Here is a 15,258-nt window from a genome sequence, read left to right as displayed (position 1 = left end):
ACGTAGCGTTTTTCTTTTAGGCCAAAAAGTTTCATTTTGGTCTCGGTATGCAAACCATAATTCTTATGGCTTTCTTTCAAGCGACTGAACTTCCAAGCACACTTGTAGTGCAAAGTGGATTTGCCTTTAGTAAATCAACCCCCATGGCTTTCTTCTTGTCACTCTTCTATAAAGATCAGATTTGTGGCGGGCACGATTTATAGTTGTCCTGTGGACAGATTCTCCCACCAGCTGTGGATTTTTGCAGCTCCTCCAGAGTTACCATGGGCCTCTTGGCTGCTTCTCTGATTTATACTTTCCTTTGCTGACCTGTGAGTTTAGGTGGAAGGCCATGTCTTGTTCGGAGGGGGGGGTAGGCGTTGAGTTCCTCCACCTATTCTCTGGAGAAAAAAAGACTATGGATAACTTTTTATAGTCGTACAGATACAATTGGCCCTTTAAGGGCAACAATTATGCTGATGCGACCCATGTATTGCGCTTTTGGCCCTCACCATAAGACTATCCAGTTGCTCTTCAGTGCTGTCTGAGGAACAGTATTGACACCATTAGTGGCTCTGGAAAAGACTAGAAATAATGCCTGCATCTCAGAGCTTTCTGCCACCTCCAGCCAACATTGGATCCACCTCATTCCATTAAAGCGTTTACAAGCTTTTCTTCCTATGTTTGCTTGTCTCTTGCCTGCTAATCATATTATGCCTCTGGTCCTTTTTATTTTTTATTTTTTTTATTTAACCACTTAAGCCCCGGACCAATACGCTGCCTAAAGACCCAAGGTGTTTTTACAAATTGGCACTGCGCTGCTTTAACTGGTAATTACGCGGTCATGCAATGTTGTACCGAAACGAAATTGGCGTCCTTTTCTTCCCACAAATAGAGCTTTCTTTTGATGGTATTTGATTGCCTCTGCGATTTTTATTTTTTTGCGATATAAACGGAAAAAGATCGAAAATTTTGAACAAAAAAAAATGATTTTTCTTATAACAAAAAGTTAAAAATATCGAATAAACAAAATTTTAGTCAAACATTTAGGCCAAAATGTATTCAGCCACATGTCTTTAGTAAAAAAAATCGCAATAAGCGTATATTTATTGGTTTTCGCAAAAATTATAGCGTCTACAAACTAGGGTACATTTTCTGGAATTTACACAGCTTGCCTATCTCATTTCTTGAGGTGCTAAAATGGCAGGGCAGTACAAAACCCCCCCAAATGACCCCATTTTGAAAAGTAGACACCCCAAGGAAACTGCTGAGAGGCATGTTGAGTCCATTATATATTTTTTTTTTTTTTTTGTCCCAAGTGATTGAATGACAAAAATTTTTTTTACAAAACGTTGTCACTAAATGATATATTGCTCACACATGCCATGGTTATACAGTGATGAAAATAAGTATTTGAACACCCTGCTATTTTGCAAGTTCTCCCACTTGGAAATCAGGGAGGGGTCTGAAATTGTTATCGTAGGTGCATGTCCACTGTGAGAGACATAATCAAAAAAAAAAAATCCAGAAATCACAATGTATGATTTTTTTAACTATTTATTTGTATGATACAGCTGCAAATAAGTATTTGAACACCTGAGAAAATCAATGTTAATATTTGGTACAGTAGCCTTTGTTTGCAATTACAGAGGTCAAACGTTTCTTGTAGTTTTTCACCAGGTTTGCACACACTGGAGGAGGGATTTTGGCCCACTCCTCCACACAGATCTTCTCTAGATCAGTCAGGTTTCTGGGCTGTCGCTGAAAAACACGGAGTTTGAGCTCCCTCCAAAGATTCTCTATTGGGTTTAGGTCTGGAGACTGGCTAGGCCACGCCAGAACCTTGATATGCTTCTTACAGAGCCACTCCTTGGTTATCCTGGCTGTGTGCTTCGGGTCATTGTCATGTTGGAAGACCCAGCCTCGACCCATCTTCAAAGCTCTAACTGAGGGAAGGAGGTTGTTGCCCAAAATCTCGCAATACATGGCCCCGGTCATCCTCTTCTTAATACAGTGCAGTCGCCCTGTCCCATGTGCAGAAAAGCACCCCCAAAGCATGATGCTACCACCCCCATGCTTCACAGTAGGGATGGTGTTCTTGGGATGGTACTCATCATTCTTTTTCCTCCAAACACGGTTAGTGGAATTATGACCAAAAAGTTCTATTTTGGTCTCATCTGACCACATGACTTTCTCCCATGACTCCTGGATCATCCAAATGGTCATTGGCAAACTTAAGACGGGCCTTGACATGTGCTGGTTTAAGCAGGGGAACCTTCCGTGCCATGCATGATTTCAAACCATGACGTCTTAGTGTATTACCAACGGTAACCTTGGAAACGGTGGTCCCAGCTCTTTTCAGGTCATTGACCAGCTCCTCCCGTGTAGTCCTGGGCTGATTTCTCACCTTTCTTAGGATCATTGAGACCCCACGAGGTGAGATTTTGCATGGAGCCCCAGTCCGAGGGAGATTGACAGTCATGTTTAGCTTCTTCCATTTTCTAATGATTGCTCCAACAGTGGACCTTTTTTCACCAAGCTGCTTGGCAATTTCCCCGTAGCCCTTTCCAGCCTTGTGGAGGTGTACAATTTTGTCTCTAGTGTCTTTGGACAGCTCTTTGGTCTTGGCCATGTTAGTAGTTGGATTCTTACTGATTGTATGGGGTGGACAGGTGTCTTTATGCAGCTAATGACCTCAAACAGGTGCATCTAATTTAGGATAATAAATGGAGTGGAGGTGGACATTTTAAAGGCAGACTAACAGGTCTTTGAGGGTCAGAATTCTAGCTGATAGACAGGTGTTCAAATACTTATTTGCAGCTGTATCATACAAATAAATAGTTAAAAAATCATAAATTGTGATTTCAGGAATTTTTTTTTTTGATTATGTCTCTCACAGTGGTCATACACCTACGATGACAATTTCAGACCCCTCCATGATTTCCAAGTGGGAGAACTTGCAAAATAGCAGGGTGTTCAAATACTTATTTTCCTCACTGTATGTGGAATTGCACCCCAAAATACATTCTGCTGCTTCTTCTGAGTACGGGGATACCACATGTGTGGGACTTTTTGGGAGCCTAGCCACGTACGGGACCCCGAAAACCAAGCACCGCCTTCAGCATTTCTAAGGGCGCAAATTGATTTCACTCCTCACTACCTATCACAGTTTTGAAGGCCATAAAATGCCTAAATAGCACAAACCCCCCCCCCCCCCAAAATGACCCCATTTTGGAAAGTAGACACCCCAAGCTATTTGCTGAGAGGCATGTCGAGTCCATGGAATATTTTTTATATTTTGACACAAGTTGCGGGAATATGACAAACTGATTTTTTTTTTTGCACAAAGTTGTCACTAAATGATATATTTCTCACACATGCCATGGTTATATGTGGAATTGCACCCCAAAATACATTCTGCTGCTTCTCCTGAGTACAGGGATACCACATGTGTGTGACTTTTTGGGAACCTAGCCGCATACGGGGCCCCGAAAACCAAGCACCGCCTTCAAGATTTCTAAGGGCATACATTTTTGATTTCACTCCTCACTACCTATCATAGTTTTGAAGCCCATACAATGCCAAGATGGCACACAACCCCCCCAAATGACCCCATTTTGGAAAGAAGACACCGCAAGCTATTTGCTGAGAGGCATGTTGAGTCCATGGAATATTTAATTTGTTTGCCCCAAGTGATTGAATATTGACCAAAAACATAAAGAAAAAATAAATTGCAAAACGTTGTCACTAAATGATATATTTCTCACACATGCCATGGTTATATGTGGTATTGCACCCCAAAATACATTCTGCTGCTTCTCCTGAGTACAGGGATACCACATGTGTGGGACTTTTTGGGAGCTTAGCCGCGTACGGGACCCCGAAAACCAATCACCACCTTCAAGATTTCTAAGGACATACATTTTTGATTTCACTCACACAAATCTTGAAGGCGGTGATTGGTTTTTGGGGTCCCGTACGCGGCTAGGCTCCCAAAAAGTCCCACACGTGGTATCTCCGTACTCAGGAGAAGCAGCAGAATGTATTTTGGGGTGCAATTCCACATACAACCATGGCATGTGTGAGAAATATATCATTTAGTGACAACGTTTTGTAATTTTTAATTTTTTTTGGTCAATATTCAATCACTTAGGGGAAAAAAATTAAATATTCCATGGACTCAACATGCCTCTCAGCAAATAGCTTGGGGTGTCTTCTTTCCAAAATGGGGTCATTTGGGGGGGTTGTGTGCCATCTTGGCATTTTATGGCCTTCAAAACTATGATAGGTAGTGAGGAGTGAAATCAAAAATTTATGCCCTTAGAAATCTTGAAGGCTTTTCGGGGCCCCGTACGCGGCTAGGCTCCCAAAAAGTCCCACACATGTGGTATCCCCGTCCTCAGGAGAAGCAGCAGAATGTATTTTGGGGTGCAATTCCACATATTACCATGGCATGTGTGAGCAATATATCATTTAGTGACAACTTTGTGCAAAAAAAAATCAGTTTATCATATTCCCGCAACTTGTGTCAAAATATAAAATATTCCATGGACTCGACATCCCTCTCAGAAAATAGCTTGGGGTGTCTACTTTCCAAAATGGGGTCATTTGGGTTTTTTTGTGCTATTTTGGCATTTTATGGCCTTCGAAACTGTGATAGGTAGTGAGGAGTGAAATCAAAAATTTACACCCTTAGAAAGCCTGAAGGCGGTGATTGGAAAAATGATCGCTTAGTGACGCTGGCAATAGGGGGGTGAAAGGGTTAACGCTAGGGGCAATCAGGGGTTAAAACCTTTATTAGAAAATGTATGGGGGTACCTAACGCTATAAAAACCTAGCGGGCGAACCTCAAAAAATAACTAGCTACCTAGCGGCACTAATACAGCGATCAGAAAAACGATCGCTTAGTGACGCTGGTAATAGGGGGTAAAAGGGTTAACTCTAGGGGCAATCAGGGGTTAAAACCTTTATTAGAAAATGTATGGGGGTACCTAACGCTATAAAAACCTGGCGGGCGAACCTCAAAAAATAACTAGCTACCTAGCGGCACGAGCGACACTAATACAGCAATCAGAAAAACGATTGCTTAGTGACGCTGGCAAAAGGGGGGTGAAAGGGTTAACTAGGGGGTGATCAAGGGGTTAAAAGTGTTAGGTCCAGGGTAGCCCCCTACCCCCCCCCCCAATAAAGGTTTTAACCCCTTGATCACCCCCTAGTTAACCCTTTCACCCCCCCTTTTGCCAGCGTCACTAAGCGATCGTTTTTCTGATCGCTGTATTAGTGTCGCTCGTGCCGCTAGGTAGCTAGTTTTTTTTTGAGGTTCGCCGCCATGTTTTTATAGCGTTGGGTACCCCCATAAATTTTCTAACGCTATAAAAACATGGCGGCGAACCTCAAAAAAAAACTAGCTACCTAGTGGCATGAGCGACACTAATACAGCGATCAGAAAAACGATCGCTTAGTGACGCTGGCAAAAGGGGGGGTGAAAGGGTTAACTAGGGGGTGATCAAGGGGTTAAAACCTTTATTGGGGGGGGGGGGTAGGGCGCTACCCTGGACCTAACACTAACTGCCTGACACTAACTGCCTGTCACACTGACACTAAATGCAGTGCTCAGTAAATGATCACTGCTATTTAGTGACAGTGTGACAGGGGGGAGGGGGTGACCGGGGGGGACTGTATGCCTATGTGTACAGGTGTCAGTGTAGTGCTTGTGTACTCACTGTGTGATGTCTCCGCTCCTCCGCCGGACGAATATACCGGCGGGAGGAGCGGTGACATCACTTCCTTCTTTTGCCTGTGTTTACAATGCAGGCGGGGGAGGAAGCGGATTGGCTGGGGAACGATCCGGAGGGGGCGGACAAAAATGAACCGCCGCCCCCTCATCCCGGATCGCTCCTGAAGCTTACCGGACCGCCGCAAGTACCGGGGGGGGTCCCGATTGGACCCCCGACCCACGTCAAGCAGAGCACGTACAGGTACGTTGATGTGCCTGTCCGTGCCATTCTGCTGACGTATATGTACATGAGGCGGTCCGGAAGTGGTTAAACAGTCCTCTTTGTATACACACATTTTTACATTTGTGATACCACCACTTTTGTAAGTGCTTTTGATTACTATGAAGGCTTGGAGGACTAGAAAAGTGACTCATCAACCAATCGCATGAACAAATGGCTAGGCAAATCACATGAAGATGCTGATGACGAACAGAGAATCTGAACTCAAATACATTCCCATCAGCAGCCGTGACCATTAGCCATGGGATATTAGAGCAATGGTTTCTATAGCCAAAGTAAAAACAGTTATGATTTTTAGGAAGCAAGATGAGCAGGGTTGAGGGGGTCTTCTGTAGGGGTTTACATGCTGCAGAGTTTTTTTTTTTGCACCCATTTATTTAGAGTGCAAAAATGAATGTGCATAAAAGGGTTCTGAAATTTCATAACAGGAAGGAGCTCTGTAGCCTGTGTTGTGTTTTTTTTTATTTTTTATTTTATTTTTTATTTTTTTTGTGCCTTGGTTTCCTTTTGCTTTTTGAAGTTCATTGAGGCGGCAGCAGCGTGAGAGACTGGAAGTAAAGTGATTTATGTTACTGGGAACATTGACAAAGAGTTACTTGAAAATGTCAGTACAATGTTGACAGATCAGTGAGTTCTTTGTAAATAAATATGCTTTGCGTGTCCTTATATGCAGTGACCCATGATGAAAATAATACAGGGAGCATTCTTGAGTGCTCAAATTATCTCTCAAGATCATATATACTTATTACTAATTTGAAAAATCATTACAGCATGATAAAATCCAAGCATGGTTAATGTAAGAGCTGCAGAAAAGGGTGAATGATAATGTTACAATTTACCACTACACTGGTCCTTCTGAGTGCTGATATGGTTTATGTTTGGGGATTCAGAGGAGAAAAGCTCCTAACAGAGAAACACACATTTTATTTGAACCGAATAAAAAAATGCAACAAATTATAGCTTCAAGAACGCCAACAGATACCAATTGGCCAAATAAATCATATAAACAAAAGCTTGCTGCGCTGCAACTAATATATTTACATACATATAAATATATACATCCAAAAAAATAAGTCCAATGTGTAAAAAAATGGAAAAAAAAATTCTACCAAAGAAATTATATACAGTCCAAACACTATATAGCTCTCCAATAAAGTGGCAAGTGCAAAAGTGTAGATATGCAAATGATTTCATGTTTCACTGTTGTGTGATCCCATCCACACCTGCTTACCTGAACAATTTGACCCTCTAAAGCAGGGATATTCAATTAGCGGACCTCCAGCTGTTGCAGAACTACAAGTCCCATGAGGCATAGCAAGACTGACAGCCACAAGCATGACACCTAGAGGCAGAAGCATGATGGGATTTGTAGTTTTGCAACATCTGGAGGTCCGCTAATTGCATATCCCTGCTCTAAAGGGCCATATACATGGCCTGAACATCGGGTCTATTGGACGTGGCTGAATATAAATTCTATTGAACTGGTCGACGTTCGGCCTGTGTGTACAGCAGCCAGTCTGACAGAAGCCGGCCAAACGTCTGGCTTCTCTCGAATGGGCATGACCGAAAAAGGTCTGCCAATCATCATCCAATCGCCAGTATGTTCGGGGAGGGGGGTGTCCCTGTCCCCGTCCCCTTGTCAGAACACAATGGCTCAGTGGGGGGAGATTTCTGTACTAACATCGGATTGTACTACACAATCTCCTCCCCATCGCTTCAGTTTTTTTTCGTTCAGCCCACTGGGTTGGTTGGTAGTGTGTACTAGGCTTAAGATAGAGCAGTCAAAAATAGCCTCAAGTATAACCAAAATCTCATAACAGGGCCACCAGAACTTCCCACTCCAGGTCAGGTCCACCGGTCACCCTCCGGCTCATCAGTAAATCATAATTATTTAAATGGTATGCGAGCTTAGCAACCCAATTTCATCTTACATTAGATAAAATGGCTATAGCCTTCTATACCACATTTTGTTGATTTTCTTAAATAAGTGCAGCTCTAGACCTAATAGGCGGGGGATGATTTAAATAAAGGAACAATGCATTTTTATTGACCAATTAGATGGCCGGATTTCCAGAATGTTGGCAGACAGAAAAATACAAAATCATCCGCAAAGAATGTAGTTCAGAAATAAGTAGAAGTCAGTGTAGGTGGCACACAGTTCACTTACCAAAAAATGTACCTGATGGCTGGTAGTATCACAGCGGAAGCGTGTACAGCAGGGGTGTCCAAACTTTTTTGAAAGAGGGCCAGATTTGATGAAGTGAACGTGCGTGAGGGCCGACCATTTTGCCTGACATTCTTTGAGCCATTAAGATTCAGTGTCAGTGTGTTTGTCCGAGCACTAATACACTGCCCAAAAATAATTCTCCTACCTTTGTGGCTGTGTGTGGTGAATATATATATCTCCTCTTTGCCCCCCAACAAATCCCAGAGCTCCGCTCAGGGTAAGGATGAGGTCAGGTTGTAAAAAAATATATATTTTCTCTTCTTTATCCCCTGAGAAATCTGGCCTTTATCTCTTCTGTGGCCCCCAAGCTCCAATCAGGGCAAGGATGAGCTATTATTATATTTGTTTTTATTATTATTAGATTAGATTCGATTAGATTAGAGAATATATATTTTAAAACCAAGCTAAAGCACAAAAGTGATAAGAACAAATTGCAAGTGGGGGCCATATAAAACCAGACCGCAGGCCGCAACTGGCCCGCGGGCCGGACTTTGGACATGCCTGGTGTACAGTATCTCACAAAGGTGATTACACCTCTCACATTTTTGTAAATATTTTATTATATCTTGGCCTTGGTCACCTTTCTGCAGCTCAGTTTCAGGGTCTTGGCAATCTTATAGTCTGTCTGGACTACCCGGGGGGCGGGGGGGGGATGATCTGTCTGCCTGTACTACCTGGGGGGGGGTCTGTCTGCCTGTACTACCTGGGGGGGAATCTGTCTGCCTGTACTACCTGGGGGGGGGGGGGGAATCTGTTTGCCTGTACTACCTGGGGGGGGGGGGAATCTGTCTGCCTGTACTACCTGGGGGGATCTGTCTGCCTGTACTACCTGGGGGGGATCTGTCTGCCTGTACTACCTGGGGGGGATCTGTCTGCCTTGTACTCCCTGGGGGGGGGGGATCTGTCTGCCTTGTACTACCTGGGTGGGGGATCTGTCTGCCTGTACTACCTGGGGGGGGGGGGATCTGTCTGCCTGTACTACCTGGGGGGGGGGGGGATCTGTCTGCCTGTACTACCTGGGGGGGATCTGTCTGCCTGTACTACCTGGGGGGGATCTGTCTGCCTGTACTACCTGGGGGGGAGGATCTGTCTGCCTGTACTACCTGGGGGGGAGGATCTGTCTGCCTGTACTACCTGGGGGGGGGGGATCTGTCTGCCTGTACTACCTGGGGGGGGGGGATCTGTCTGCCTGTACTACCTGGGGGGGGCATCTGTCTGCCTGTACTACCTGGGGGGGGGGGGTCTGTCTGCCTGTACTACCTGGGGGGGGGGGTCTGTCTGTCTACTACCTGGGGGGGGGGTCTGTCCCAATGCGGGTGTCTGCACCGAGGGGGTTCTTTACTGAGGGGGGGGGGGGGACTATAGTTGGTGGGAGGGGGGGGGTGACACCATTTTTTTCTGCACCGGGTGACACCAACCCTAGTGACGCCACTGCAGTGGGGGAGATGTGGATATTACAGTGGGGGGGGAGATGTGGATATTACAGTGGGGGGGGGGAGAGATGTGGATATTACAGTGGCGGGGGGGGGAGAGATGTGGATATTACAGTGGAGAGGGGGAGAAGATGTGGATATTACAGTGGGGGAGAATTTTTTTTTTTTTATTGCCGATCCGAAAAATTATCCGAGGAATGATCTGAACCGTGAGTTTTTTGATCCGTTGCACCCCTAGTGACCAGTATGAGAAAGTAAGAACGATAACACCAAATTTACCACACCTGCTCCCCATTCACACCTGAGACCTTGTAACACTAACGAGTCACATGACAGTGGGAAGGGAAAACGGCTAATTAGGCGCAATTTGGACATGTTCACTTAGGGGTGTACTCACTTTTGTTGCCAGAGTTTTAGACATTAATTGCTGTGTGTTATTTTGAGGGGACGGCAAATTTACACTGTTATACAAGCTGTACACTCACTACTTTACATTGTAGCTGCGACCTGCCTGGTTGGATTACATGTAAGATGGAAAATGTAAAAAAGACAAAAATATATCTAAACACAATCAGTGGTCTGCAAAAGATCGGTCCAATAGAACTAAGCACAGGTATTAGCCTGGACTATTCGTTTTGTGAGGATTTCCCTTTAAGAAGAATTACATGATAATTTATACAAGATATAGTATGGAAAAGCAGTCCACTGGGTTTTACAATTTGAAGCAGACACATGCTTATTAGGCCATTCTGTTCTCATTTGCTGTCAATCCCGACTTTCATTATTTGAAGACCGTGTTCAAATTGCATTCCACTAATAATCCTCCTTGGGTTATATTAGGAAAGAAGTTTAGACTTTTTATAGTAGCTTTCTCACGAGAGAGAGTGACTTGTGCTGGAAATACATTTAGGCGTTAAAAGGGTCACTTTTTAGGCATTTTCAATACTTAAGCCTTTGGGCAAAATATTACATTAGTGACTCGGTACACAGTTAAAAAGCAACTTTAATGTCTAGTCTATTTCTTTTGAGTGGACCCAAAATTGCTTATTTTTATTAAAATGCAAAAAGCTTGAATTTAAGCCTGCCGGAACTTCCCGTGCATCAACAGGTTGCTGGGTAAGCAGATTTTTTTTTTTAAAACAAGTTTGTCTGGGGTTGCATTTTAGGAACCTGCTAAACACCCCTAAAGCTCTAAAGACTAAATATGTCAACTGTTACCTGCTAAAGATTTCTAATTCTGTTCCACCCTGCTGTCCGGCCAGTTTGTCCAAGCCTAGGTTTTCTGCCTACAGATCTGGGCCTAATAAAGGTAAATAATTCATGGAAAAAGAGGCACCCGGAGGATAGAATGGTCACGGCTGCTAGTACCGCAAACCAAAATTAAACTATCACCCAGAAAAGGATTTTGTATAGACTTTCTCGGTACTGATGACACAAGTAGATACAGTAAAAATGTATTTATTGTACATAAAAAAAATACCATTTAAAAACAAAACTTATGACAGTCAACCTCACACTAGTTACAGCAGTGGAAAATAAACGGAAATTTGTATGGTATCTAATGTTGTGAGGTGAAGTAAAAAAGGAGACCTCTACCGGTTTCGCGGGAGACCGCTTCTTTAGGTAATGTACAACAAATAACATCATAACATGACTAGCAGAAAACATAATAAATGACAAAACAACATAAATAAACTGTGAGAGGTCAAGTATGCAATAAGACATAGATCTGCTTACCACCAAGGGTCAAGGACCACCATGGAGCGCGCCACTTATGCCCCCGGCGGCGAACAAGGGGGAAAAATTTGTTCCCTGATAGAAGAATAATAATAATATTTAAAGGATGAGTACTGTTAATTGTTGTGTAGGAGGATGAGAAGGCACCACGTGAATAAAGAATGTAATATGTGCGGAATTCTTTCTAGAGGTAGTGTTTTTTTTTTTTTTTTTGTATCATGTATAGAAACCATATATATTTATATTGCCTTTTTTTGTGTGTCCTTTGCAGGATCCTCCTTTATATGTGCCCCCCTCACAGGCCAGCAGGGAGCAAGGCCTTTCAATGGTGTGATGGGAATCATTTCCAGTTGCAGACTTAAAGGGGATGTAAAGATAAATGTTTTTTCACCTTAATGCATCCTATGCATTAAGGTGAAAAAACATCCGACTGTACCGTTCGCCCCCCCCCCCCGAACCCCTGTTTTACTTACCTCACCCCTCGAAAGTCTTGCGCGTGTCCTTGTGATCTTTTTCGGTTCTCAGCCTGGCCGTTGATTGGCTAGGCTGGACGGATTGATAGCAGCGCAGCCATTGGCTGGTGCTGCTGTCAATCACATCCGATGACGAGGCGCGCCGGGGGCGGGGCCGAGTGATACAGTCGGAGGCTATGCCCGCCGCTGTATCACGGGAGCGCGCCCGCAAAAGCTTTCCACCATGCGAGCTTGCATGGTGGAAAAAATCGATTAATCGAACACAATTTTTTTTATTAGTAACAGCCCTAGTTTTTTGTTCCACTTTAAAGGAGCAGTCTTACTTTTTATTTGTATAATAACGCAAGTATATGCCTCAAATGGTTGTACATTTTTAGGGGATTTCTGTATAAAAATGCATTAGCTGATACCGGCAAGTTCAGTAAACTTTGCAAAATTTGAAAAATGCATTCGCCCACAGCACGTAGTGTAACTTCTGTTTACTGTAATTTGGCCACTTGTAGTCTTGTATGCATGAATACAAATGTTTTTATTTTGTTTCTTATGTATTAGTTTAGTTATATTTGAAAAGAATACGCCTGTACAAAATTTCAAATTGTTTCTGTTGGTAGAGCACTTTGCCATTTGTATTGAGCTAAAAAATTAACATTCAGTCTTGTATGTATCTGTTGTATTGTATTTTGAATTCATAGCAATGTTCCACACATGGTTCATTAGTTTCTATATACCTACATTTTATCCTCTCCTGTTTTCCAGGTTCCACAGAATAACTTCACGTGGCAGTCTCCCATCCCATGCAGCAACAGCCTTCCAGCCACATATACCACCGGTCAGAGTAAGGTTGTGGCATGGCTACAGGACTCGGAGGAGATGGATAAATGTGCCGAGGGTATTTTCCACAAAATTATAGGAAAAATGACTGAACTTATATATAAAGTAGAATTTCGAGGCAACCTTTTTCTAGTTTCAAATTGGGAGTGGGAAGGTTGCTGACAAAAAAGTCCACGGAAATGTAAACTTGTATAGTTTTCATTTTGAGAGGAGAAATGGGGACAGCTGTTTTTTTGACGAATGTCTCTTGCTTTTAAAAGATTCTAAACCTTCTCCACTATCTCCATAACTGAAAAAAGTTAGTAGTTTTTTCACTTTAAACTATATTAAAACAATAAAAAACGTAAAGCTGAGATAAGTAAGAAGAGGAAAAACTCTTCAGCATCCCATGGCACACACACGGATCAGGAAGGCTGAGACCTTCTGGTCCCTGCAAATAACATTTAAATTGGAGTTCCACCCAAAAATGGAACTTCCACCTTTTGGAATCCTCCTCCCCTCCGGTGTCATATTTGGCACCTTTCAGGGGGGAGAAGGGAGCAGATACCTGTGTAATACAGGTATTTGCTTCCACTTCCAGGTATAGATCACCACGGTGATCACAGTGACCTACGCCACGTCCGGCACCTACACTGTACTCCCCCGCTGTCTTCTGGGAGAAACACAGATCCCAGAAGACAGCAGGGACCAGTAAGGACACGCAGCACGACTCGCGCATTCGCAGTTGGGAACCAGGAAGTGAAGCCGCAAGGCTTCACTTTATGATTACCTCACCGAGGATGGCGGCGGCAGCGGCTGAGAGACTGATCGGCTTCGGCTGCCGACATCGTGGGTGCCCTGGAGAGGTAAGTGTCCATTTATTAAAAGTCAGCAGCTGCAGTATTTGTAGCTGCTGGCTTTTAATTTTTTTTTTTTTAGGCAGACCTCTGCTTTGTCACTTCCTGTATTCCGGTTTATCTCCCTTGGATCTCTGGCCCAGGATCAGCTTGGGGCTTTAAAAACTGCCCCAGTTGAGGATAAGCTCCCCCAACCCCTATTTTTGTTTTAGGGGGACGCACTACACACATTTCAAATGCACTGCGCCACCCCCTTAAGCCAAGAAAGCAAAGCCGAAAAACGTATATAGCAAAATGCAGTACTAAACGTAGTGCAAGACGCATGCAAAATGCATTCAAGTGCATGTCAAGCCCCCTTCAAATACATGTAAACATGCAGTTAAAAACGTGCAGTTTTTGGTGTGAATGGGCACCAAGTAGAGGCTCTGGCTTTAGGGTCCTTTCACACTAGCGGACCGTTCGGCCGCTCATTACAAGTCCGTTAACGGACTTGTAATGAATCCCTATGGGATCGTGTCCGTTAGCGGATGGAGCATCCGCTAGCGTCCGCGTCAGTTGGGATCCGCTTTTCCGAACAGAAGAAACCCTATTTTTCCTCGGTTCGGCGGAACGGATCGGATGCAGACGGACAGACGGTCCGTCTGCATCAGGTTCCCCATAGGGGACAGGGGAGCAGAGACAGGGCGGTCTCTGCACTGTGTGCGGGGACCGCCCTATCCGCCGACAGCTCAGCGGGGATCCCCGCTGAGCTTTGGCGGACACACGGAGCGGACCCAGAAACGGTCCGCTTTGTGTTAAAGAGCCCTTAGACAGTTGAATGACAGTCGTGAAACCAAGTACCAAGAAGGGGCGGGGCTTAAAATACTTCTTGATTTGTACCATGCTCTGTACCACTTTAGTTCATTGAACGACTCAGCTATTCGGAAACATACATTTTAGCCAAATAGACAATCCAAAAGAAGCAGTTATAGATTTTGCATTAACTGATATGCAACTGACTATCAGCATCTTTGGTATTCCTATATATATTATAGGTAGATAAGGCATAATGCTTTGAATATGTGTTACTCAATTTTAGAATTGGATTGCAAGTCATTTAGACTGCTGATTGAAGCTAGACATAGACATCCATTTAATTACCTCTTTTCGGATATCTTCATATCCGATGTATATGGAAGACTTTGATTTCCCAGGGGAGGCCAGTTGAATAATGAGCAAGAGTAGACCTTGTCTGGAATGATAATGTTATTGATCTGCCTATCTATGGTACAATATGTTTTTATGGAAACATTTTACTCGGTTTACAAGATATTCTAATTTGATTTTAATTCAGAAAGTGTTTGATAATTAATTCCGATATATTTCTATGTTTCTTTTGCTAGATTTGGCCCAGTGTCAGTCCAATCTGATTGAGCTTAGCAAAGTGCTTCATAATCTGGAAATGCTGCAAAGGACCCAATCTGCACCCAATTTCATTGACATGCAGGTGCGTTCATGATAAACCCTAAAATATGTGCATGATTAAGAACTAATTAAAAAGAGAATGTATAGATGTCCTAAACAAATGACAATGTGATAGATTGGTGTAACCTGGAATCCTTTTAGGCCTACAAATTATAGCAAATATACATACTTTCACAAAGAGACTTACTAACATTGTCAAATAAAATTGTTGGCTTTTAACCACTTAAGGACCGCCTAACGCCGAAATATGTCGGCAGAATG

At 43.4% G+C, this 15,258-nt stretch overlaps 1 protein-coding gene across 5 annotated transcripts in view; it reads left to right on the top strand.

The window, feature by feature from the left end:
- The window catches only part of OSBPL6 (oxysterol binding protein like 6), a 281,392-nt gene that overhangs the window by 172,334 nt on the left and 93,800 nt on the right, over positions 1-15,258 (top strand). For all 5 annotated transcript variants that reach the window (XM_040357666.1, XM_040357664.1, XM_040357661.1 and 2 more), the window contains 2 exons: positions 12,623-12,755; positions 14,916-15,019. In XM_040357666.1, coding sequence (XP_040213600.1) covers positions 12,623-12,755; positions 14,916-15,019 — 237 coding nt within the window. The remainder of the gene's footprint in view (positions 1-12,622; positions 12,756-14,915; positions 15,020-15,258) is intronic.

The sequence above is a fragment of the Rana temporaria genome, chromosome 6 (assembly GCF_905171775.1).
Source record: "Rana temporaria chromosome 6, aRanTem1.1, whole genome shotgun sequence".
Taxonomy (NCBI): domain Eukaryota; kingdom Metazoa; phylum Chordata; class Amphibia; order Anura; family Ranidae; genus Rana; species Rana temporaria.
Note: the sequence above shows the minus strand (reverse complement) of the source record. Positions and strands in the feature narration are given on the sequence as shown.